The sequence below is a fragment of the Gymnodraco acuticeps genome, unplaced genomic scaffold (assembly GCF_902827175.1).
Source record: "Gymnodraco acuticeps unplaced genomic scaffold, fGymAcu1.1, whole genome shotgun sequence".
Lineage (NCBI taxonomy): Eukaryota > Metazoa > Chordata > Actinopteri > Perciformes > Bathydraconidae > Gymnodraco > Gymnodraco acuticeps.
Genome location: NW_022990346.1, coordinates 1,672,276 through 1,699,040, shown reverse-complemented (window position 1 = coordinate 1,699,040; position 26,765 = coordinate 1,672,276). Strand labels below are relative to the sequence as shown.

General features: G+C 39.7%; 2 protein-coding genes across 2 annotated transcripts; one reads left to right on the top strand and one right to left on the bottom strand.

Moving 5' to 3' along the window:
• Nucleotides 1-1,362: 1,362 nt before the first annotated feature.
• Nucleotides 1,363-23,738, bottom strand: fancd2 (FA complementation group D2). The gene is made up of 44 exons (XM_034223903.1): nt 23,461-23,738; nt 23,164-23,224; nt 22,698-22,832; nt 22,535-22,602; nt 22,093-22,199; nt 21,375-21,435; nt 21,146-21,198; nt 20,975-21,053; nt 20,711-20,835; nt 20,534-20,621; nt 19,703-19,807; nt 19,496-19,596; nt 19,273-19,396; nt 19,117-19,152; nt 18,644-18,790; nt 18,390-18,524; nt 18,157-18,288; nt 17,854-17,961; nt 17,116-17,225; nt 16,964-17,018; nt 16,564-16,683; nt 15,843-15,916; nt 15,609-15,752; nt 15,366-15,466; nt 14,647-14,762; nt 14,464-14,572; nt 13,668-13,763; nt 13,470-13,561; nt 13,228-13,389; nt 11,157-11,273; nt 10,744-10,872; nt 10,533-10,651; nt 7,375-7,485; nt 6,891-7,021; nt 6,706-6,805; nt 5,817-5,939; nt 5,578-5,671; nt 5,286-5,357; nt 5,086-5,124; nt 4,562-4,636; nt 3,795-3,869; nt 3,453-3,599; nt 3,283-3,372; nt 1,363-1,841 (listed from the first exon to the last, which is right to left on the bottom strand). Exons 2-44 carry the CDS (start codon nt 23,222-23,224, stop codon nt 1,755-1,757), a joined length of 4,353 nt encoding a protein of 1,450 aa, XP_034079794.1. The 5' UTR covers nt 23,461-23,738; the 3' UTR covers nt 1,363-1,754.
• A 672-nt stretch (nt 23,739-24,410) lies between these two features.
• Nucleotides 24,411-26,547, top strand: gpx1b (glutathione peroxidase 1b). The gene is made up of 2 exons (XM_034223707.1): nt 24,411-24,717; nt 25,882-26,547. The coding sequence occupies exons 1-2, from the start codon at nt 24,493-24,495 to the stop codon at nt 26,230-26,232; spliced, it is 576 nt and encodes a 191-aa protein (XP_034079598.1). The 5' UTR covers nt 24,411-24,492; the 3' UTR covers nt 26,233-26,547.
• The last annotated feature ends 218 nt before the right edge of the window (nt 26,548-26,765 follow it).

The window sequence follows — 26,765 nt, the reverse complement described above, 5'->3', positions numbered from 1 at the left end:
TGCTTCCCGGATATACTATTCACGTTTACAGAGAGGGGTGACGTAAATGTATTTTGTTGAACGATTATTTTCTACGGATAAATTATACTTGAGAAATATATCGACATAATATTAAATAGATATAATCATTAGACATCACTTTTTTCGTTTAATTTAAAATTAAGTTATTGACCATAGAACACACATTCATGCATACAATCCCCCCTTTTCACAACCATGGGTTGACCCAAGAGCTGTGCAGAAAGCTGATAGAGTGCTTGTTAAAGTGATCTTCTGTGTTTTCAGTCAAATATGTAGTTCTTTCACTGATTCCCATGCAGGATGTTGGTGCTATCAATGCTAATTTTAGGGTATATAGTTTGGAGGTTTTGTTCAACCAGTATTGTAAAGTCCTGCTCACATGAAGTTCACCAAACTATGTAATAATAACATAATATGAATCGAAATACAAAGATTTTTTGGGGGAAATCAAGTTCATTTCATTGTATGTGTTGATATTTGGAAGAACCAAACATTTAACAAAAATCAGTGGGGGGATGTCAACCATCAAGGTTGGATACTCAACCTGAATAATGCAAAAACTCCAAAAGAATACAGTTCCTGAAGAGTTTATAGGAACATGTTGATTTCTAAATGTTGACTTTAGTGTCTAGATAGCTTGAACTAGAACATGTTAATGATGCTTTATGGTGATTTTTTCCCTTAAACACCGAAAAAGATAACTTGCTTGATGATGCCATCTCCTTTGTGTAGGTCATATGGGGGACAGATGGAATTGAGTATTGCCAGCTGCATTTGGGATTTAAGGTTATAAAAACAGAATATCCATATTAAGAACTATGTTATATGTTGTATTTTTGTTTTTCCTGCCGAACATTCTTAACATTATTAAACTGTAAAAGCAATCTCTTCTACAAATATTAACCAGGATACTGAAAGCAGAACGGATACTCCTTAAAAGCTTGTTGTGTAAAGACTACTTGAGCTAAATATTTTTTCTGTAATATATTTTCTTTGTTTCAAATGTCTGGGTAAAAGATTCTATATAATATGGTATATTCTATTGTTACGTTTGTTTTTGTAAATCCTGGCTTTGGTGTTCAAAAAGTCTAAATCGTCACAAAAACCTTGTTTTTACATGTGCACAAATTAGTGCAAGACATCTTGCCTTTCATTACAATTTGAGTTTATCAATGCTGAGCCTCTTTATGGGATAATCCAGGAACAATGTCGGTGTTTTATTCAGAGAAAATGTAGTTATAAAAAAAGAAAAAAAAACACACACAATGATAGACAACAGATTCTAGATGTTTTAGCATTAGAAATAGATTTAATACTTAAAGACATAACAGACAGAAACACTTTTGCAACAATCTGTATTTTATTTTGTCGGCAAACAATTAGAATCAAACATTTAAACAATTTTCAAGAACCCTATCTAATAGGAAAACACCTAATTATTAGGCATAAAACGAAAAACGGCAAATACACATCAATGCAACTCACAAAGCAATGTTTTTGTATGTTGCCTAACACTGTCGTAACTACTTTAGTAAAAACACATGAATTGTGATTTTATATTGACATTATTGGTCTTTAACCTGCACATTGCCCATTGAGTAACAGTTTTACATACTTTAGAAAGTGTTTATGTAAAAAGGCACTAGAACTGGCCTTTGAAACTTCAAAAGTTGGTAGATAAATGGAAGTTTCATGCCAAACTTTGAAATAAAAACCAACAGTTGATTGCTCTGTTAGTCAGAGTCATCTGTAATATCATCTTGATCCACATCTTCCGTTCTGTGGACCTTCGTACTTTCCTCAGAGTCCATCTCCTGGGCCTGTCAGAAAGCACATGAGAAACATTTGGCAAACATTTCAAGCAGGGAGTCTCCCTGTATGCCTGTCTGTATTTAAGTGAACATGTATATGCAGGGGTGGTTCTAGGGGGGGGGGCAACAGGGGCCAGTGCCCCCGTAACACTGACCAGGGACCCCCCTGTGGCCCCCCTCCAAAAAAAAGGTAACAATATTACGATCTATTGGAGCTAAATCAAATCAGAGACCCGGATGTACAGTGGAGATTAAACTGTTCATTACCTTATATAAAAGCAAATACTGTTTATGTTTTTTTAATTAAATTGTAACTTAAAGTTACTGAAACAAATACTTTAAATGAAAAAACTACTGAAACAAAGGACTGTAGCTTACATTTACTAAAACAAATACCTTTACAAAAACACATTCCAATTACTGTATTTTAAGTTTATTTTACACAATTACTTTATACTGTCTTTGTCTTTTATTGTGCCCCTCTCATGAAATAACTGGCCCCAACAGTAAAATTGGTCTAGAACCGCCACTGTGTATATGCATGTCCTTTGCATCTTCTCAAGAACCGTTTCTGATCAGCTTCCCACTTGGCTGGTGTATGGCAGGGGATCTATAAGTGATGATGTAGTGCATTTTGGCCTGTAACAACAACATTGTTTTCCTGTATTGTGCAGAATCTCTGTCTGTCCATATGTATGACCTGCCTTCACATATTTAGAGAACCGGTCAAGCAATAGACTTCCTGTTTGGCAGTGCCATACCTCAGTACTCAATACCTGCTTGCATATAGCAGCGTTAGAGATAAACTACATAACACAGGGTCTTAGAACTGACATCATATCAAATGTTTCCTAGTCACAAGCTTGCTTAAAGCTCCAACAATTTATCTTATCAGCCTTCTTTCAACTGCCTGTTTACTGACCTGTATGGGTTCACCTTCACAAAGTAATGACCGACTCAGCAGCAGTGGAGCCTGTTGTTTGGCTAGCTTATATAACTGACTGTATTATGACTGTGTGCTGCTTATCCCTTCAAATAAAACCTGTATTATGGTCCCCACGCCTGCTAATCCTTTCAGCCACTTTACGCTTACTTACACTTTATTTTAACTGGGTGTTTATTTACATCTATTGTTCGGGTTTATTAAAAGGTTTTATTCATTTGCCCCTGATTTATTAATTTGTTTAAGGTAAACTCTCTGATCCTATTCTATGGCTCTAATCTCCAAAATTCCCTCCAGGCTGTTTTGAAACACACCACTGTGAATACTAATTATAATATAAATAATGCAACAAAAAAATACCTTTGTAATTTACACCTGTGTTCTCTGTAGTTTTTACATCAAATGTTAAAGAATAAAACATTTTATTTCTCCTTTATTTCTCAAAATTAGGGAGACAATCCCCTTTCTGTATCAGATGTGAATGTAAAGCCTGGAAATGGCAGGTACCTCATCCTCTGACTGCTCCTGAGGCGGTGGTGGCTCTTCTTCGTCCTCATCCTCACTTCCTTGGGACCGCTGAGAAAGAATCTCTTCACCCTGCAGCATATAGCGTTGCTTTAGGCAATTTAATTTAATACATTTAAGAGAGAAAAATAATAAAAATTCAAATGTTGTACCTTCAGGTTTCGATTTTTCAGGTTGCCAATCCAAAATGCCTCCTGACAGTTGTTGAGAGTCAGCATGGCCTTCACTCTGTAAACAAACAGCTCCAGGCTCTTCTTCAAGGCTGGTACGTGATTGGTCAGGCTTGTATCCTGGTTCATCTGAGCAGCAACACATAATGACAATACTACTTAGTTAAAGAACACCAAAGGAGTTACATGCACAGGCTGTCACTTTAATACAAAAGGAATATGTTGTCCTTAAAGATTGGTAAATTTGGCATCAGTACATTCAGAGATATGTCCAGTTAAAGAGTTAGAAATGAAGAGGCTAGAGACAGTGTGTTCTGTAGCTACCTTAGAGTGTCCACACATGTGATGCAGCTGCCGGGTGCTGAGCTGAAAGGTTTTCAGCAGGCCCTGGACATCCTCCTTCAAAAGAAAAACATGAATCACACATTCATCCCACTGGCAACACTTCCTTTGGCATGGGTTTTTCACAACACAGAATGTTTATTTCTGAGCTTAGCCATGCTCTAGTGCCAACCCATGTTTGAATCAAGGCTGAAACCAATGATTATTCTCATTATGGATTATCATTTCATCTATAAAATAAAATAATAATAAAACATGTGCAGATCAGTTCTTAAGCCCAAGATGATGTATTCAAATCACTTGTTTTGTCAGTCCAAAGCTAAGAGCTATTCAGTTGAATATAGAAAACTGTAGGAATTTAAGAGGTTTAGTTAATGGTTCATCGATTATAGAAAGGTTTGTGATTATTTTTCTGACAATTAACTACTTGTTGTTACACTTATATTATAAAAGAATCAACTTGTTCAGGGAAAAGCATGGAAATCCTGTGTATGTATATACATTTTTTCTTGCTTTGTGTCTTAGTATTTTAATATAATATATAAAAAATATTTGGCTTGCATTAAATCAGGATCAGGGAAAACTCACTTAAGTCAAGAATGCTGTAGTTGTGTGTTGTTTGCAGAAGTTAATGACATCAAAGTAAATTACTTAAAATCACTTTCACAGTTTTTTAAGGCAATATTTATGCACAATTTCAATTTTTTAACATTTACCTTAATAAGGCATATACTACTTGTCATGCGTACCATGTGCCTTTTGAAGCTGTTATCAAGAAGTGGCATTCCAAGCCTCAGGAAAGACTCCAGGAAAAGGCGGCCATACTACAAAAACATTATAATCAGTTAATACAAATTCATTTCATTTCATTTCAAACCTTTATTTACCCAGGTGTATCCCATTGAGATCATTGATCTCTTTTTCAAGGGAGACCTGCTCAAGTAGGTTCCACATGAAACATAAAAACATAAACAGAACAACAAAAAGGACATCTTACAGCATCATTACAGGGATTACAATTTACAATAACTATCTTGTAAAGCGCTTTGAGCATCTGGAAAAGCGCTATAATAAATGTAAGGAATTATTATTAATTATTATTATTATCCACATGAGCAGGTACCAACAGCTTCCGATTGAGTAGCATCCAACCGAGCTTTAAAAACATTTAGTGGCACCAGATTGCTCAGTTTCCATTTCCATTGCAGACTATTCCATTCATAGCAGTTTCACATGAATGTGATATATTTTTCAGCGCACACAGCTAACTCACCTTCAGGCACACGATGAGCACCGGCCTGGAATCAAACACCTGTAAGAAGAGTTAGGAAGACATGTGAGCAGATGAACCAAACTGAATAAACATATTGTATTGGATAAAAGCCATGAGATTCAATGAAAAGTATTACAACAAATATAAAGCTAATGCTGGAATTGGATGAGGTTCACAGCCATTAGATGATGCCAACAGACCTTCCCTAGGTTGACCAGGATGTGAAAATCTCTGACAGCCAGGTTCCATGTCAGCAGCTTCTCGCTCTGAGCCTTGAAGGAGAACATGGGTTACATATTGTTATCGTTAAAACACACGTACACACAATGCATAGTCTCACTTAAGTGAATAATTAAGTATAAATGTTGACAAGACAGATGTATTAGTATTTTGTGGTTCTGATTATATTCAGTTCTAAGGTAAATAGCAACTGTATATAAAGTGCGTGTATGCTTGAGAGCTCATTGTGCAGTGCGACCCCCAGTGGCTGACCTCAGAGCTGTCACTGACTTTGCAGGCAGGAATCTTCCTGATGGCCTTTTCCAGCTCGGTCATCATCACCTTGTAATACACCAAGAAAGTCTGCCTGAAGTAGAAGAAAAAACAATGAAAAATGAACAGGATAAATTACAATCTAACTGCAATCCAAGCTACTTTACAATAATCACTAACAACTTTTTATTTTGCAACGAGATATCGAATACAATGAACTGATGGTGATGAGGGTCTACCTGTTGAGAGTGGGCCATGAGGCAGAGCTCTCGTCTTTCGCAGCTTTGATGAGCTCAGGGATTCCCTCTCCAGCTATTTCCTCCACTGCCTTCAGAACATCGTCAACATGCGCCATGTACATTCTGCAGAGAGTAGAAAAGATCAAAGATATCAGAGTTAAGAACATTAAGATGCTTTTTCACAATTATAAAAATCGCATTTTTGATGATAAAAACAGTTTACAAGAAACTGTGCACTTTATAAACGTGCTTGCACTAGGCTCTTATTTAGAGAAATGCTTTAAAAATACCAACTTTATGAGTTACCATAATTTCCCTAAAGTGCTGGTGTGGATATGATGGACAGCTGGGTGGGCACTTTGTTTGCTTCTACAGCACTGCACTGGTTTGCATTGGACACAAACGTACAATAGACTCATTTAGAAACATAAATATGTTTGTACGGTTCTTTAGAGATGATGCTCCCGATACAAATCCATTAAATCCTTGGGGAAACTATGTTTACTTTATTGACTTTGTGCAGATGAGTAATAAAGCTAGTCCGACCCATACTGGAACTCTAAGACTGTAACCAATGTGGATATCTGAGACCTATAAAAAAATGCTGATCTTAGTTAAGAAACATGTCACAGTGGAACATACCACGAATCGCGTCTCTTTGGTGGTCAAATAATGGCAACAGGATTTCTAAATAATTACCAATATATCTGAGACATTTCTGTACTTTTTTTTAACTTATTGTCTATCATACACAGCAATATATGTCTGATCAACTGATTTCCATTGCCAATGTGTCAGCAAGGCATTCAGGAATCATGTCTGCTTTTCATCCATTTTGCAATCAAGTTTTTCTTGGACCAAGATGGCCATTTCTGACAAGCACACCCACTTTAGGACTGTATGCAGTGCTTCATTGAATTTGATCCCTCGCTCCTTCTCTCCGCTGGCCGTCACCCAGTTTTGGCCCAGGAAACGTTTGGCAAGGGAGGCTGGGAAGAAAAATCCAACATTATCATCACAGCCCATTGGATAGCAGATCAATTGGATTTAGTGAGGCAACATGTCACGACTGACCGGTCTGCTCTCTGTAGGCAGCAGGGTCCCCCCCCCTCTCTGACACAGTGGACAGAAGCTGGGAGAGGATCAGGGCTGTGCTGAGATTTGGCATTGTGCTGTGGAAGTTCATCAGGTACTTAAAGCTGTGTCTAAACAGAGAGAGACAAAAAACACAATTTAAAAGCATCATTACTTGAACTTATTAGACAATTATGATATTACGTTGTTATTTGGAACCAGTGCAAATGTCCATTCTTCTTTGCTAGGCCCATGGCAATTAAAAATACCGTTATCACTTTTATATTGAGTGTTTTTTTATTCAGTTATTTGGAGAGTTGTGCTGTTTTTTGTCATTTTGAGCAAAAAGGATACTGCATTTACTTCACTTTTGAGGCCACCAAAGTCGTTGAATTCCATAAACAAATAGATCGGTAGATTTAAAAAAAAAAAAAAAGGTTTATTGACAGTAGTTACACTTCTGCCCCTAAGCTTTATCACTCACTTTACAAGCTGCTCCAGGGTCAACTCAGCACTTTCCTCTTTTAGTCGTTCAGCCAAAACCCCCAGAGCCTTCTTCAGTAAGCTCCGCTGTCCTGGCTGGCTGAATCCAGACCTGAAAAATACAAACATAAACAGACACATTAAAGCAGGGGTGCCCAATACGTCGATCGCAAAGGTAGGGTGGGTAGATCGCATGGCATTGGAAAAAATAAATAAATAAAAATAATAATATTTTTTTAATTACATTTTTTTTAAAGTTAGCCTATCGAGGGGTGAGAACCAGAGGGAAAATGAATATATCAAATGAAAGCTCTCGATGAGCTCTTTATACTGCCAAAAGGTTGCATGTGAATTATAAACCAATCCAGAGTTATTAATCAAAAAGACCTAACACAGAACACACTGAACTATTTGGGGCCAAAAGGACGTAAGTGCACTTACGCCCTTTTGGCCCTGAGAAATGAATTATGAGTAAAGCCTTATTTGGATAGCACTTGAGTCAAAATGGCTGACACCATATGTAAGCAAGCTAGGTCAACCATCAGAAGAAAGCTTTTCACTGCTGAAGAAGTGTTACTAAGCTTATTTCAAGATGCAGAAGAGCTTGATGAAGAGAATGAAATAATCCAGGATTCAAAGTCCATGCTGAGTGACAAAGGAAACTTAGTTTCTACAGATCCATCTTCAACAGAGAATTCAACTGATCAGAGATCAACACATGCATGTTCCAGTATCTGTCAACTCTTTCAGGTACTGAGCATGTGGTGCTGTACTCTGACACATGTGGTGGGCAGAAAAGGAATGCTGGTTTGAGTGCCATGTGTCTCCATGCAGTTAAAACCTTGCCCATCTCCATTATTGACCATACATTCATGGAGTCTGGACACAGCAAGATGGAATGTGACAGTGTCCATGCAGCCATTGAGACCGACAGAAAAAAAGGGAGCATAGGATTTCAAGTCCTTCTCACAACACACTAGAGCTGCTCAATTATGGCAAAAATCATAATCACGATTATTTTGGTCAATATTGATATCACGATTATTAAATACGATTATTCATTGACTTTGAAAACATCCATTTATTGAACTTTAAAAAAAAAATAATAATAATTTGAACAGTATCTTTTTAACAGTTGATTACCCTGAACTTTAAGTATAACTCAACTGCAAAGTATTCAGCTGAAGCCACATCTTTTTTAACTTCCCCACGGCATTTGTCATATAGGGCAGGCAGTGCAGATCTGGTGAAATGATGCCGAGATGGCATCGCTTAACGCTTGTCCATAGTGTTAGCCAGTTGCTTAAACCCCTGGTTGCTAACCGTGCTAACCGGGCACATGTCTTTAGCTATGTAGAATGTGACGGCATGTGTTATATCTTTGTGTACTTGCGAGCTGCTTGAGTAGGCCGTTGCACTGTAAAGCGCATCCTTAATTGATGACTGTGATGTGGTGGATGAAGTCGAGGGGGCACGCTCCTGAACTGTCAACAGGGGGGCGGGGGAGGGTCTCGCTGTGGGGAAACTGTGGACCTCGTTGCAAGCCAAAATCGAGATTAAAATACGATTAATTGCACAGCCCTACAACACACGGTCCGGAACCAAAGACACAGAGGGACAAACAGTTCGTTGGCAGAAAATGAAATGGCTGCGCTACACAAAAGAGGATCCGAAAAGGATTCAGTTCGAATATGAGCTGTCCGACCAAACTGCAAGTTGTAAAGCAGGAGACCAGAGGTGCTCATGCAATTGAACCAAAGAAGATGCACACAGGCCCACCTGGGATCACTGCTGTGAAAAAGAAAGACGTATTCACACAAATGGGAGTATCCCTCACTCCTATGTGGACTTCTACCAGTCTTTGCAAGTCATTCAGGCAGAGTAGGCTATATGTCCTTTCAAATCAATCTGAAACGTACATGATCTGCATGAAATATGCTGTTGTCGTATATAATTATATTGCTATATTTGACATTCCCAATGTTCTAAAGTAGTTTTTGATTTGCCAAACAGTTATTAGGCCAGGTTTAATGTAATTTATTGTTATTCAGTGAACTAATGTGATATTGATATTTGATATGATCACAATGGACTCTGTAGCCTATTTTCAATTGGTTATTTGGGGAAATGGCTAAATAATTAACTATTTGGCCAAATGGTTATTAATGTTTTGTTTTTTTAAATAATTACATTCAATGAACTAATATGATATAAGGATATTTTCATATAATATTGTTATTATAACAATTGATTACTGTTACTTTTGAACTCATAAATGTAAAGCCTTTTTCCTATTTTTATCAGATACGCCCTTTTTCTTAGTTTATATGAGATAAAATCTTAGTTCCAAAAAGGCGCATGTGACTTTCTTCCGAATAAAAAAAAGATAGAAGAATATTTTTTTTGTTCTCACCCCTCGCTATCACCCATCCTTACTATGGCATTTGCCACTTGATTGACATACAGGTAAGCCAGTCTGAGTTGTATTGTGCCATACGGGTTCATGCAGTTATGAGGGGGCCTCACCTCCTCATCTGAAGCTATTGTCTGAGATCGCATGATGTAGTATTGTTAGATGTGCCAAGAGCAAGGACTGTCTTAGGTAAGACAGCTTTTATGTGCGCAGCGCCACTGGAAACTGAGCAATTGTATTCCTCTGAATGTTTTTAAAGCAAGTCTAAGTGAAATGCTCTTTGAAACTATGGGTATTTGTAAATGTTGATAAGTATGTAAATGTAGCTTGTAAATATGCTGTATGATATCCTCTATTGTTTTATGTTTGTTTTATGTTTCATGTGGAACCTAATTGCTGCAGGTCTCCCTTGAAAAAGAGATCTATGATCTCAAGGGACCAATCTGGTTAAATAAACGTTTGAAATGAAATGCGCAAATCCGGCGCACTATTATGCGCTTATGCGGCGCAATTAGTGTAAGCGCGCCACAGTTTATCCACCGTTTAGTCCACACAGATTGGGCAGGGGCGGCCCTCTAGGTAGATCTTTTGGGCTTGGGCATTTTAAAAATAGCTCCCAAGCTGAAAAGGTGTGGGCACCCCTGCATTAAAGAGACAAAACTAAACAGAAGCCAGACTTTGTGACAATGTCCAATATTTTATCAAGTAACAATATAAAAGTGAGTGGTGCTGGTGGTCCTCCTCACCAGCTGAAGGTGGTGTTCAGGATCTGAAGGAGCAGCTGGTAACCAGCAGACATCAGGTGGTGCTCCTGAACATCCGTGGCAGGTCCGTCCACCACACCGTTGTTCTTGGACAGCAGTGTCTGGGAAGAAATGCACCAATTTTATACAAACCTGAAAACATTTGATAGAAAACTGGAAGGTCTTCATTCATACATACAGATTGTGTTTGTACCTGGAAATGGTTGTGGCAGTTCTCCAGGTGGGAGCAGAGGGTGGGCAGCAGCTGGACGCAGTAGGAAGCGATGTCCTTGGAGCTCCTCTGTTGTAGATGGGAGAAGCCCACGCTCTTATCGGTCTTTGCCTGCAAAAGAAAAATTGCAATTAAGTTTCAGCTCTTATAAGCCTGGTTGTTACAGTTCAACACAGCTATTACTAAATGTCATTGATGTGCAAAGCTTCTTCAACTAGGGAGAGAACTCAGAAAATGTCTTCATTATATTTGCGTTTAAAGAAACATCTCAGAATACAATAATTCATTTTGCAAACTGTTGTTCCCAAGACACTGTTGAACATTTATAAGCCCAGCCTAACATTTTCATTCTCTGATTTACATTCATCACTGTATACGTTAGCTTCTCTTTGTACCTTGAAGAACGGGGTCCTCTTGGCAGGGGCAGCTGTCAGACTGAACTCCAGTTTGCGCAGCATGTCCTCCAATAGGAACACCAGCTCAGCGGGACCCAGCAGAACCTCCTGCTGCACCTTAGGGATGTAAGAATAGCAGAGGAGATGTGTGTTTTCATCTATGTGGTGCACACGTTTCAGCAATAGCAAAGACATTGATATAACCAGGGGTGCACATGACTTTTTTGCCCTGTTTCTCAAAGGAGCACCTGGAGATGTTGCTTGGTGCTCATCCTTAAAATGAAATAAACCGTAACTTTTGAGGGGGTCTTGACTTTATTTGCCAGACACACGGCACTGAACACACATGCAGAGGTGAACACAGAACACACATGCAGAGGTGAACACAAGACAACATTAGCACGACCAGTAATCCTACAAGCTGTCATCACTACCCTCCTGACTGTTCTCCTCACTGTCTTCCTCTCTGTCAGACATGGTAGCTGATGATGTAGGCCTACTACTTTCTCTCTGGTTGAGTCTGCGATTAGCTGCTTGCATCCACAAGTCAACAGCATGGTTTTGGGTCGAAAGTCTCTGTTTTCATCTTAGACAAGTGGATGTAATCAAATAAGTATGTGAACATAACCAATAACCTACCATAGCCAATAACAAATGAATGTAACTTATTTTATTTGTGTTGTTCATTCATATCTTATTTTACCTTAACATTTATTTATTTATGCATTTTTTTTTATCTCTCCAGTTTTAAAGGATATCTTTGGTTACTGTCCTATAGTATATACATTGGAATGATTTAAAACCTGTTTATCCCAATAATTATAAAGGAGTGCCTTGGAAATATGTGTTTACATAAATTGTGACCAAACCGTTTGAACTTAGACTAAAGTGAACTATCTAAACACTCAGAGTCCTTTACCTCACTGAGCTGTAGTATCAGCCTCTCAGTCTGACTGGAGAGGACTCTCCCTCCACATCATTGTAGAAACATCTTCTTCTTATATCCGTTAGAGCAGCTAGCACGGCACCAGATTCTAATAACAACAGCGCTGGTACCGGTGCACCCTCCCTCTCTCACTCTCATTTTGGCTGTGAGCTGCGGGCGCCAGATAAGCCAACATCCCCCATTTTCATCACTTACAGCGCCCATCGTACAGGGCAAATGAATCGTGTAACCGGGGTGAAAAGGGTGTTACATTTACTTAATTATGAATATTGTTACATCAAGGCCGAAAATTAGGATGAGCCCCAACGGTCAAAATGTTTTTTTCCCTCCCAGAACTGCGCCTCCACAGATCTGGCGCCCTAGGCGAACATCTAGCCAGTGCTACGGGCCGGCCCTGAGTTCATATCATGGTTCATATGCAACTCGCAAATATCTTTCTCTCGCTCTCTCTCTCTCTCTCTCTCTCTTCTCTCTCTCCTCTCTTTTCTCTTTTCCCTTCTCTCTCTCCCTCTCTCAATGTTGGTACGCAAATGCGCTTTGTTTCAAATGACCCGGTGCTCTTTTTTTGGCGGAGGTGCGCATGCGCACCTGCGCACCAGTTATGTGCAGCCCTGGATATAACTACATTTCATATTTGTTTCTTTCTCTGTTTGGAAACACAGCTGGTGTACCCTGACTTAAACTACCCTACCCCTGTAACTACCTGGTCTGCCTCTCTTTTGTGCTAATAACACTTGGGTACAATATTCATTTTAATGTCATGTGCAATCATACTTTTTGTTTACTTATCAAGCTAAATGTAACTAACTTTACACTGTATTCTATTAGGCACTGGTGTTAGTATTCATTACTTTACGCTATATATTTATTTTCTTGTTTATATCTATATTAGGCTGTAGTAAAAAATAATTAAGTTTCCTATTTTACAAGAATGACCTTACTATTATTGCTATTCTATTTTGCACTGGTGTAAGTATTACTTCACATATACTTTGTATGTATTGCTCTGTATTTTTAGACAATCCCACAAGAACATTTTCTCCGGGATGAATAATATGCTCTAGAAATATTGTTTTCCAGGGATTTCAAAATAATCTAAACAAAAAATGTAATTGCTCTGTTTACCTTGGTGTGGAGCTCAGAGTCCAGCAGAGAGCGGGACAGCAGGCCACACTGCAGCACGCTCAGCACCTCCATGTCCAGCTCCCTGAAGAACTGCCTGTAGGACACCAGACTGACCCCCGGCCGCACCTCCTTCTCCTTCTCTTTCTCCTTCTCTGGTTGCTCCTTTGACAAGAGAAAGAGAATCACCTTTTTAGATTGGCTTAAATAAATACAAAGTATTAATACAAGAGTTAAAAGATTACCTGCTGAGTTTTGTCTGCTTCAGTCTCCTCAAGCTGAGAGCTGCTCTCTGAGGAATTCTTCCCAGGAGCCTTCCTCTTCTTTGCTGTACCATCTAAAAACATACGGGAGTTAGACATTTATGTAAGAATGTATTCTTTAATTCTGACTATTTTGTTTTATTAACATGAAGTCAAATATATTCGGTTGGGCCTGGCTACCCTTCTTAGTCTTCACAGGAGGAGCAGGACTGAGTATCACCCCATCTGGGCTTTCTCCATCGAAGTTGGCAACAGGTGGAACGTAACCAGGTGTTCCTGAGACACACATTTAAAAAATAAAAGTAGATTATTTAAACAGCTTTAGGACAGTGTTTCTCAAACTTTTTCATACCAAGGACCACTTAACCAATAAATAAACACTCGCGGACCACCTAACTCCACAAATATCCCAAAACACATCGTTTTTCTAGAACGGATTATAAATCGCCCGCAAATGGTACAGACAAGTGGCAACATTTGTGACGAAGGTGTTGCCCTGGGCTCTATCATGCAATATACAGTGAAACTTAAGCTTGTTCCATTGCGGAAATATTCTCGCGAGAGTGCGGAAAACTTAAATGTATTTATATATTTCAAAAGTGAAATGTTACCAATATACTCACGGACCACTAAGGGGTGGTCACGGACCACCAGTGGTCCGCGGACCACACTTTGAGAAGCACTGCTTTAGGACAATTCACATCATATGAGAAAATGGATAGAATGCGAGGTTCCCAGTGTTTTTTCCCTACAAGAGTTAACATAAATGCAACTTTGCTAACATTTGATTTATTTAATAATGTAGCATTTGTACAATGTCCATTTATTTATTTATAGTTCACAATTATGATAATGGTAAAAATAAGAAAACAAAAAAGAAAAAAGTTGAAATAAAAATAGATTAATAATAAATAATAATAAAATAGGCCTGTATGATGGTGCACATACTGGCCTGTATCGATGGATGAAAGCTCACCTGCCAAAGCCCTCTCCAGCAGAGTCTGAAGGTAGGTGATGTTCTGCAGACGGGTCATCACTTTCATCTTCATCTCAGTTTCTTTTTGTCCACAGAATGCATTTACGACCTACCAGAAAACACAGCTTTAGCCTCATATCTCCTGCTTTTGAAAAAGGTGTTTAACAAATCGCCTGCAGTTACCTCTCTGAACCAGTTGATGGTGTGGAACAGCAGAGTACAGAGGAACTCCCTCTCAGCTTTTGACATGCTCTCCATTTTATCTACCACATCCATGTCCGTGAGGATCAGAGGGCAACCTGTGTTCCAGCACATATAAAACCCACAGAAATGATTTGACAGCCATTGAAACGAGAACAAACTGATCTGGTCTTTTGGGGCGAGCAGAGAAATTCTTCTGTTGTTCTTTACATCTGTGATTTTGTCTATTCTACAGTACTGCAATACTACCTGGCACAAGACGTGTTTGTCAACAGCTTTACAATCAAAACTGCTCCACCAGTTAAAAATCATAACAACCTAATAAGGCTGTCCAACATCATCATCTCGGACCCAAACCATGTTCTGAACAGCGAATATGAACTGCTACCTTCTAATCGGAGATACAGGGTCCTGCGATACAATAAAGTCAGACTGAAGCACCCTTTGTGCATCAGTCAATCCTCACAGTAAATACAGAGCAAACGCACGCTAAAGGGTCTTTGAGCATGTTTTCACTCAGTGATTGTGCTGTTATGTTAAATGTTTGTTGTTTGTTTTTCATGTATTGTGACTTTATATTTATCTATGTTGAGGTTACACATGGAGCTGCTGTGATGCAAGTCAAATTCAGACTTGATCTGACTATTAAAGTATTATCGTGTCGTATGTCCACCAGAAATGTGTAGCTTCCACTTCCTCACCCAGCAGGGCGTCGATCTCCTCCAGGTCTCCCTGGTGCTGTTTCTCCTCACAGAGTCTCAGGAGGCGAAAGAATGGAGACAGACAGAGAGGAGACACTCGCCTGCCCCACAAAATACAGAAAGAAAACATCTTTTTGATTACATGCATGTTTGTAAGATCTACAAACATATACTGAAATTGTACAACTGACTAAAATGTAATATATATAAATATATCATGGTGGTGGGAGTGGGGTGACTGACTTGTGTGCCTTCTGTGTATGACTCTTCTGCTCTCCTTTGTTCTGGAGCTCTTTGGCCAGTAGAGGCAGCAGGTTGATGGTGATGCCTCCCTGACTCTCCTCGTCATCCAGGTTGTATATCACATGGGGCGTCAAGGGGAAAGAGCTGAGAGGCACAGAGAGGAGAGATTAATAATGACAGTTGAAGTATATTAAAACAAGTAATTGCTTATGCTGCCAGGTATCCATCACTAACCCCAGTACGTCTGGCCCTAGATCCACCACAAAGTCATCCTGGAAGTCATCCAGGACAGTCTTTCCGATATTTTCCTGTTTTAGGAGGAAAATAAAAAGACCACAATGATAAGTCATGACTTAATAGCGTCTTATGATAGATGCATGTCGATGTGTCGGCCGAGAAAGCTGAGTCTCCTGCTGGGGGAAGCGGTGGTAGTGCCTACATGTAACCAAGATGCATTGTGGGGCATTGAGGGTCCCCGACTGGCCATATCCTCCTGCAAAGCTTATGTAGCTACAGCCTTAGATTCTGTCTTTACCCAGGAAACAAATGCTGTCAATTCTTTTTCTGACCATCACCTATCAATTCTGTCAACGTATTATTGTGGCTCGACTGTCAAATGTACTGTTGTCCATAACATCTTCTGCAATCACATTTTTCAGATGCCATTAAGCTGTTATGAACTTAGCCAGTTTGCAAAACAAGCAAAGAGAACAAGTAAGTCCTGTTTTTTAGAAGGTATACACAGCGGACTCTGAACTGAAAACGCCTGTAGCCTGACGCTGATGGTTACAGGAAACAAAAGAGATTTTACAGCTGAGAACTCTGCACTTAGGAATTTAAATCAACATTTACCATCAACACTGATTGGACACCCTCATAAAAAGTAGCCCATTACTAAAGTGATGGGGGAGCTATTAAAAAAAGGAAGTTTGATAAATGTTGGTTTGAGACACACCTGCACCTGTGGGTCTAGGATGGAGCTCAGGATCAGGTTGGCCAGTTCATCATAGTACAGAGCTGCAGCCTCCGCTGAGCTCTCACTGCTGGACTTCACCAGCTCCAACAGGGCTGCCACCTGAGACAAGAGACACACACACACACATGGGGATATCATCAGACCAGACACCTGCAGGTACAATCACTCTGCTCTGTGGGCAGGTGTAACAAAAGTGGAGAGAATACTCCTCATCAGCTGACAATGATGAGCCTTTTTATGGCTTTGAAGGAGATATAACCATCATGTTGTTGCTTGACCTCTGACACAGGGAGGTCACAGCACAAGATGAGTTACTAAGAACATCATAACTGCAACACATACATTGTTCTTTCTGATTGCTCTAATGCTTCATGTGTACCTGTCTGAGTGTCTCCTGAGGCAACAACCCATTCTGGGACTCCTTCACTTTAGGTCTGGGGGAGTCGGAGGCAGAGAGAGGCATGGAAGGATTAAGTGAAGTAAGGAACAAGGAAACATCTGCTTATGTTCGTGAGTACCACCACCCCTTACCTGACGGCCCCCATGCTGCCTATAATCATGACAGCACCAATGATGCCGATACGCTTGTACTTGGGCACAGTGCTGGAGAGCTGTTTGCGGATCACTATGTGCATGTCGTCCTGAGGGGAGAAGTTATTACAGTTATTAGAAGCTTTAGTTTGTTTTTGTTAGTGATAGTTATACCGTCTCACAAGTACTGTATCTACATAAATATACAAACCCTTTTTTGAAAAAATATATAGAAATGGCCATGATAAAATCTTTTGATTTTAGAATTATTTCCCTTCCACACTCAGAAGAACACAATGTTAACATTAGACAGGACCCGACTGCTTAGTTGAATGGCATTTGATCTACCACTATCATGTTCCTGTTTGATTCTAAAAGACTAAACTTTATGTTGAAAACAACAGGCATTAGTTGGAAATCAATAGCGACATAGCGCCATTTCCAGAAATGTCAAGTGAGTTACATTTTTGTTGTTCAGTCTTCATAAAAATGTATGATTTTTAAAGGGATTCAAAAAAACTAAAATTGAAATTATTTTACCTTCATTTTGCTTTAAATTTTCTACGTTTTTTTTAACCACGCAATACATTTTTTGTGTAGTTTTTCTTAAAAGGCCATTTTTCTTTTTAGTTTTACTTTTATATCTTTCACTGCTTACTATTGTTTTGGTGTATAGTAACTCTGTTACAATAAGAGCAGAAAATATGAAAAAGCCTGAACGGTCTTGTGAGAGTGCACCTGGATGAGAGATCCCTGCTGCTGCTGCCCAAAGGCCAGAGTGCTCAGGAGGTGGAAGAGCCTGCGGATCTGCTGAGGAGTCAGGTTGTCCATGTAGTCCAAGATTCCCTGCATCAAAGAGTGCGCTCAGTTCAAAACTAAACCAAACGTAATGGTAAGATACTAAACGTTATATTCAGGATATATCTGCTAGCTACAAGCTGTTGGTTCATACATTCATGTTGCTTATATTTCATTCATACATTTGTTTCAGTGTGATTTGGTAAGCGGCTCCAACAGCAGATATACGAGTCACCCTCTTACCTTGACAAAAACAGCGTACAGGGACATTTCTGAAGGCTTCTCTGTAACAAGGCCGCAGAGCAGCTCCAGAGCCATGTCCACCTCCCCCCCCACACCACTGCACACATGGGTCACTAAAGAGCCCACCACCTCCTAGCAAACATAATACAGGAAGAAATTAAAATGACTTATTACACATAACACAACTGACAAACAGGCATGTATACATTCCTTAAAACTAATCCTAAACCCACCTGTTGGCAGTAAGAGTCAAAAGCAGTGAATGAGTGTCGGTACATGTGTCCTCCAAAGGGCACCACACAGGGGTCAGGGGAGCGCAGCAGACCCTGAGCCAGAGCCAGGATGGAGGGGAAATACCCTCGCATCACCTACAGAATCATCATTAATTAATACAACATATTATTTAAATACAATTGTTAACTACAGCAGTATAAGTGCACAGTGCTTCTGTGTATATTTCATCTTGACCCTCTGCAGACGGACCCACCTGAGCGTAATCTCTGAAGGTCCTCTGGAGCAGGGCCTCCTGGATCTGCCCCCCCCTCACCTTCAGCTTCACCAGCCGCTCCGCCCCCCGCCGGCTCTGGTTGGCGTTGGTGGAGTGGAGGATGAACAGCACCAGCACATCTATCACCTGACATGGCAGAGCACTTTTTAAGGGAGAGATACAGGGATACATACAGGAGCATATAGTGTAAATGTGACACATACAAACAAAGTTGTCAAAATGTCTATGGGGTCCAGACTTTGTGACTGGTTTTCAAGATATTTAGTGCACAGCATGATATCTTTTTATATTTTATAATAATTATAAAATAACAACTGTTTTCAAAATGTTTTTATTTTGTGTTTTTAGAATGTTAGTTCATATATTAGACTTGTGTCCGCACAGAATAGAATCAAAGGCTTTATTTTTAAACAAACCAACTCAATACCCTGATCTGGGGAGAACACACCCACCTTATGGTCCTCAGCTTCATCCACAGACTCTATTGCCTGATGAAAAACACCACAGTAACAGTTGAGTAAGCAACTCTCAAATTGAATTGAGAAGGCTGAATGAGCATTTACTAATCAATCAAAATAAGGGGGCTAAAATACGGATTCATTTCCCACCTTGAGCCAAGCCTCAGAAATCCTTTTTTGGAATCGCACCGCTGACTTGATGCCGTCCAACACCAAGGCAACGCTGTCCTGGCTGCTGCTGCTGCTGCGGCGGCCTGCTGCTGTGGAGGAGGACCTGCTCCGAAAACAGATGAAAGATCAAAAACCTACTACCAATTTCTTCCTGACAAAATAAACTGATCATAGTTTTGAGTGGGGATCTGTGTTGTCTTACGCTGCGGGTCCTTTGCTCTTCATGCGGCTCTGGGAGGCCTGCAGCACCGGAGGGAGAACACACTGCTCCAACTCCAGCTTTTTACGAAGACTACACACCACCTACGCAAGGTAAGAACACATGCCACGTTGATTTTCAGAATATATGACTTTAAAAACGACCATGTGGTGTTTTCTAAATGCTGTGGACAGGACTCTGAGCTCTGACCTCATAGGCATCAGAGGCTGAGACAGAGTGCAGGATGAACTTCACCACCACAGGAAGGTCCTCCAGCTGCACGGCTGCCAGAGTGGCCATGACGGCTCCACGGACCTGAGAGGGCAGACAGTGACGTGTAACAGCTTGGTGAAATGAACTTTAATAATTCATCCAATATAACTGTGATACAGGCAAGTAGGCAAGTGCCTTCAAAAATATATATTTCTCGATACATATTGATTATAGATATTTGCAAATTTTTCTCAACTTACTTTCTGCACTAGCAAGCATTGGAATGTTTGAAAGTAAGCAGTGGCTCATAGTGCGATACAGTGATACAATAACTACCTTTTGGTGTTTCTTTGTGTGAGGCCATTCTAAAACATCAAATGTATAATTGTATGTGTAACTTGGACGAGACAGAGAACAATAATATAGAGGCTTTTACCAAAGCTGCTCTTGCTAGGATCAGAAAACACGAGCAAGATAGCCTCAATAAGAATGCTTTTTGGGCTGTGGCTTTATCTCATATGTTTTATTTTCTCACTTTTCCTTACTGGCATGAACCCTGTTATCAGTCTGAAATAAAGTGTGAATTGAAAGTTGTTCATGTTTACTTTATTCATTCTGCTGTCATCTGTTACTAAACAAAAGTATGTGTGGTTGCCATGTTATAGCCTTGTATGTTAATCTGTAAAAAAAGAATGCTGTGATCTGTAACTCTCTCCTGAGGTATTCAAAAGGGTATTCAGTATTTTCCAAGGTATTGTATCAAAGTCAAAAGTCTAAAATGGTGACAGTACTATTCTGTGTCTGTGTATGGGTGTGTGTTTGTAGTACCTCAGTAAGTAATGAGGCACTAAGGTTCAGACTGGAGAGGGCGTCTAGGATGGGAACAGTCAGCTGAGTGTTCTCCTGGAGTAAAGAGCTACACAGAAGAGATGAAAGTAGCAGTTAGTAATATCACTCTGAACAACAACCAAAGGATCTGCAATCCAGACTGACAACAGAACCCACTTGAGCTCTCTGGCTATATCGTTGTGCTGGGTGTCATCCAGTATCTCTGGCAGACTAGTGATGATGTCACGCTGGACCTCCACAGGTGCGACTGACACCAGCTCCATGAGCTTCACCGCCAACTCCTGCACATGACAGGGAGGCAGAAATAAACACATCAGCGTCTAGAAATGAGTGATGACTGAAGAAGAGATACATGATTATAGAGGAGCAGAAACTGTTATGACTACAGCACATACAACCTATCGTCACAGAAATGACTACCTTGCTGTCCACAACTCGGTCGAGCCATTTAAGCTGGTTAATTATTATGTGAGGAATACTGAGCCCTCCATCTCCAGCTCTGAGAAAGACAGAACAAGAAGACATTTAGAAAAACAGGCGAAGTGTATAACATGGTGAAATAATGTTAAGTAAACTCGTTCAAATACTAACCCATCAAGCATGAATTCAGGGATTTTCTCGATCAATGTGTTGATGATAGGGGTCTACATGAAAAAGAAAATCAGATTAAGGATTTGTGGAAGAAATACTGTACATTTTTCTCAACACATTTTGCATTTGTGTGCCGAAAAATAACTGTTTGAATTCATCTTGCGGTTTGACTTCTTTTGTGAAAGAGCGATGCAGTTGTCTTTGACAGAATATATGCAGGAAATCTGACCTGCAGGATTTCAATCCCCAGCAGCATGCGGAGCAGACTTTCCTGAAATGAGCTGACACAACTGCAACACAGAAGAAAACATGTCAGTACTTCACATCATACAGTCAGACTACTGACACAGGTTTGCTTTAGGCTGAAAGGTTAGCTTATTGATAAGTTAGAAAATAATAGACAACTGATAATTGATCAAGGAATAAAAAGAACACCTGTGACCTGCCAAACACAGGGTGCATGCTGACTGTGTGTGGTACAATGTGCAGGTCATACGCAAACATGATTTTTTTCTTGTAAGATGTAGGTGAGGGAAAAAAAACAGACCCTGTAGCTGATTTTTCATTTATGTATTTGTATGCCTATATTGCAGAACAATATGGTTTCTAGGCCTCTCAAACAAAGAGATGTTGTGCTTTTCGCCTGTTCTATATCACATTTAACTGAATATTAACTTCTACCTCAAGTTTTAAACCAGGTTGATTTATCAAGAAAATAATACAGCAGAATCATCCATAATGAAAATAATCATCATTCTCGCCCCAGTTGTATTTTTATTAATGGAAAGTTGTACTTGACATTGCTTCCATTTTAAAAGAAGACATATGAATCCCTTACAGGGACATTTCTTTCCCCACTCTGTTGTGTTTACACACATTACGCACACAGAGGAGGATATACATGCACAAACACTATTAGCATCAAGTGTGTTTTCTTTTTAAGTCACCTGGAGTCCCCATCAGACAATCGTGGGACACATGGAAGAAGGCAGTTCCTAAACCGCTCCGGTTCTTCAATATGAGACTCCAATCCAGCGGTGAATTCTTGAACAATCTGAGCAAAGAAATGGCAGCGAAACATAACTTGCAAAGATTAAACATACTTCATAATATGTGTACATATATGCTCACTACCAGTGTGCGTGTCCTCTCCGGATGCTGAATGTTACAGTGTGATACATGCAAAATGGAAATCCTCCTGTTTGCATAACTCAGATTGCATTCATATGCTGGTTGGTCTTTATATAAGTTTTCCTAAAATTTGATTTAAATAATTACATTATATTGCCTTACTTAAAGTATCACAATGTATTGTAACTTAACCGCTCATCACTACATGAATATATCAACAGACTCCTGCAAATACACAGCTCCAGTGTGTATACTTACTCCAGGATACCTGGGACTCTTCTGCAGTTGTTTCTTTATCCTTTTTTGGAAAACGACTTGGTCGACAGCTGGATCAGAAAAATCAGAAGTGGACAAATGTATTTAATTTACTGGCATGGCATGTTCTTAGTTTAGTTTTTGAACTTGGTCAGAGTGTGTTTACCAATCTCATTGGACGTGCCACCTTGTTTTAAGGTGACCCCTGCCTCTCGAAGAAAGACACCAAACACACTTTCATTGGTCTCTTCTGGAGCAGGTTCCTTTGGTTGGCGACCAGTGCTGCGACTCTTCTTCGCCTCTTTGAAGATAAGAGAAACACTCTTTAATAAAACAGTATCACAGTATTGGGCTGCCCATATAGATAATGTTTTAGAAAAGGTGTCAAGGTGCCATAAGTTAATAAGGGGCATGGTTTATTGGCTGGTGTATTCATGTCAGTGTGGTGGAAACATGCAGTGGTTCTGTCAGATCACTGTCATAAACTTGTGATGCTGTCCTCTCAATGAAATAGAATATAGAGTATACAGTCGGGATCTAGGGATTTTTATATCATAGAAGGCACGTACAGGAACTTCAATGGGAAATCCTCTACTGACACATACATGTGAACAGCTGTGTATAAAGCTTACTAGTGCTCGTAGTAGCTGCCTCTACTTTATCCGCAGTCGAGCGTCTCTTTTTACGCAACATCTGAAAAAATATAAAAGACAGGAGGTGTTTAATGTGCTAGACCAGGCTAGCGTCCACAGTAGCAATCAAGCTAACGTGTTGTTATACATTCACATTAAAATACTATGCTTTGGCTAGGGTATTAGCTAATCCAGTCATTTATAAACTATACAACAAACATGACATGCTTTAACTTTCTGGCTTTTTAACAAGTGCATGTTGTCAATAACATTCATAATGATACAAGTGAGACATACTTTTAATAGAAAGACGATCCCACAGACGACGATTTTGATGTACAATCCCAGAGACTGAAGTTACAAAACAAACCTACGCGCCAATGTGCTTAAAACGTCACCAACTGCAGTTAGGGATCATCTTCATGGAGTTTAGGGTAACAGAATATAATTTTTAAAAATGCCTAAAGACGTCTGAGAATAATATATGTATACATTATATTTATAATAGCCTCATAAGTTAGCCGGTTGACTGAATTATCTTTGGTGATATTTTAAATTAAAAGTGATCCGTCGTTAACATTACAACCGTTACAACATGTTTCAGACGGTCTCTAACTTTCTTCTGGGTTGCATGTATTTACCAACCCATGTGTTCTTTGTTGGGCGGGGTTGGAACTGTCGACTTGTTTAGTCACAAAGATTTAATCCGGGATACGCCGTGTGCAGAAGCATGCACACCCCCAGAGCTCCGTACCTGCGCAACCAGATCGAAGAGTTTGGAGTCGATTGAGCTGATTCACTGCCACTTCCTGCTCTTCGCCTAAACATGGTTGACTCATGACGTTTGAACCTTTATATATACTGTCTATGGTTTGAACTCATTAACGTAATGATTTAAGAACTTAACGAGACTTCGCATGCTCATCCAACACAAACAAACACACATATATCTGTCGTAACATACAAATTCACGTGCAAAGGTCCCTATCTGAGGGGCTCAACTGCCGCATAATTATTCATAGGCCTTTGGGATCCAAATAAAGTGGATATTTTGTTTGCCTCTATGGTTATTCATGTGATAACTTGGACTTATCTCTATAAGTAGGCTCCATTCATTTTTACCATTATTGTATATATTTTTTATATGAATGTGATGGTAACCTGGAACTTTCAAAGCGGCCGTCCCACAGGCTGCACGGTGTGAACTATCTTGACAACAAATACAGTGTCTTTGAACATATAGGGATTGCTCAAGAAATTGAAGCAGGCAGTGACTTCTTGGAAATTGAGGTGCCGTGTGTGACCAATACAAAACGAAAAGTATCTACCATGGCAAGAAAGGCTACGAAGTTTTACGAGTTCTCGTCCAAACTACTGACGGGAGAAACGTTTAATTTATCTTCACTGAAGGGCAAAGTTGTCCTCATTGAGAATGTTGCTTCTCTCTGAGGTACGACCACCAGGGATTACACCCAGATGAACGAGCTCCACGAGCGGTACGCCGAGAAGGGGCTCGTGATTCTGGGAGTGCCCTGCAACCAGTTCGGCCATCAGGTGAGAGATAACAGTCAGCAGATCCGCTGTCTTATCGACCTTCAGCCACACTTTGGTTATTTGTATTTTATGAATTGTCCTTATACAATTCTCCTGACTTCTAAAATAATTTCAAAGCGAAATAGATGTATTGCTCTCAGACTATACAGTATAGTTAACCAGTTATAAAACACCATACAGCTATTGTAAATTACATGTAATTAAAATGTGTCAAATGGATGCAGTTTTGTTCCTTTTTGAGACTTGCTTTACATTTTAAAAGTTACTTAGCTTATTTCAGGTTTAGCTTTATTGTTATAGTAAGTTATTATGTAAATGCTACAGACATAGTCACCTTATTAGATATATTAAGTGTAATGGTTGCAAATGTGCGTAGTAAACCTACAATTTGAAGGTTTTTTTCCGTTGAATAATTCAGTTCCTGTGACAGTTTCAATATGGTGATTTAGAGGAACGAGGAAATGTGGTAATGTGTGGTAACCAAACACCTAACAAAAGCCAAACTTGTTTTTAGGTTGATCCTTTTAGTTGTGTTGGTTGGTTTATTATATGAACTTACTGCCATGTATCATCACACTTGTAACTCCATGCATGCACGTTTTTCTGTTTGACATTATAATACACACAGCATCAAATATATATTTTACTATATTTCTTTATCTTTTTATGGCATCAATATTAGTAACTCATTAATAGACATGATGGTTCAAATATTCAGCAGGGAGGAGGGATCATTTCTCCTCCCACTGACTGTTAAAGAAAAAGAGAAAGAACATTCTGGTGACAGAGGCAACCCAAATGTTTGTTCTGTGTAGGAATGGTTCACTTATCAGATTACCAATACGTTAAGCTGCAGTTATTTAGGAGACATTAATACAATTGTCCTCAACAATTTCAAACTTTGAGCAAGGGTTTATATACTAACTGGAATTGAAGTAGTAATGTCAGACTTAGTTTTCAGTCCAGCTTTTCACTCCACTACTTCTAACAGACCTTTAATGTTCCATGAGAGTATCTCCTGATCACTAAACACCACTATACAAATGTAATGCATGTCTATAGGGACACCATGTTAGACTTGATCAAGGAAACTTCCTATAGTGATCTGAACCCCTCTGCTAAATGTCCCCGAATGACACATACTCTTCTGATCCACCCATGCAGGAGAACTGCAAGAATGATGAAATCCTTGTGTCCCTGAAGTATCTCCGTCCTGGAAAGGGTTTTGAGCCCAAGTTTCAGCTCCTGGAGAAAGTGGATGTGAACGGGAAAGACGCCCACCCCCTGTTTGTGTTCCTGAGGGAGATTCTCCCCGCCCCCAGCGACGACCCCTCCTCCCTCATGACCGACCCCAAGCTGATCATGTGGAGCCCGGTGTGCAGGAACGACGTGTCCTGGAACTTCGAGAAGTTCCTCATCGGGTCGGATGGAGCGCCCTTCAAGCGCTACAGCAGGATGTTCCTCACCAGCGACATTGAGGGAGACATCAAGAAGCTCCTCAGCCAGGTCAACTAAAGAAGCCGTCCTCCAAAAATGCTGTCCAACCTACAGCTTGCACCAGCACAATGTGTGTGACCTTCACGTCACCTTTGTTTTTCCCTCCATAGCTTCTGTAGATGGTGTACGGCACTTATCCAGACCACCTGTGCTCTCTTATACGCGGTGATGGCTGTGTTCTGTTCTTTTACTACATGAAGGCATCCTCTGAAACCAACTCGTTGTGAGGGGGGTACCTGATGAAATGTAAAAGGCTGAATGTTTGCAGCTGCACTGTGTGCATGTATAGCACAGCTGTGTTTCAGGACCAATAAATGTATTTTTTCAAACGTTTTCTGACTACCTCTCTGTGAATTCATAGTAATACGATTTGATATGTCAACCTAACATACAACGTACATTTTGATTAACTCTTTATTTCAAATTAATCTCAAAGGTCAAATTTAGAGAAAATACAAAAAAATACCTTATATGAACATCCGGTATGAAAATTTTACTTTTCTCAATAACCATGCCAGATGTAATGCTGCTATTGTTATTTTGAACACTGC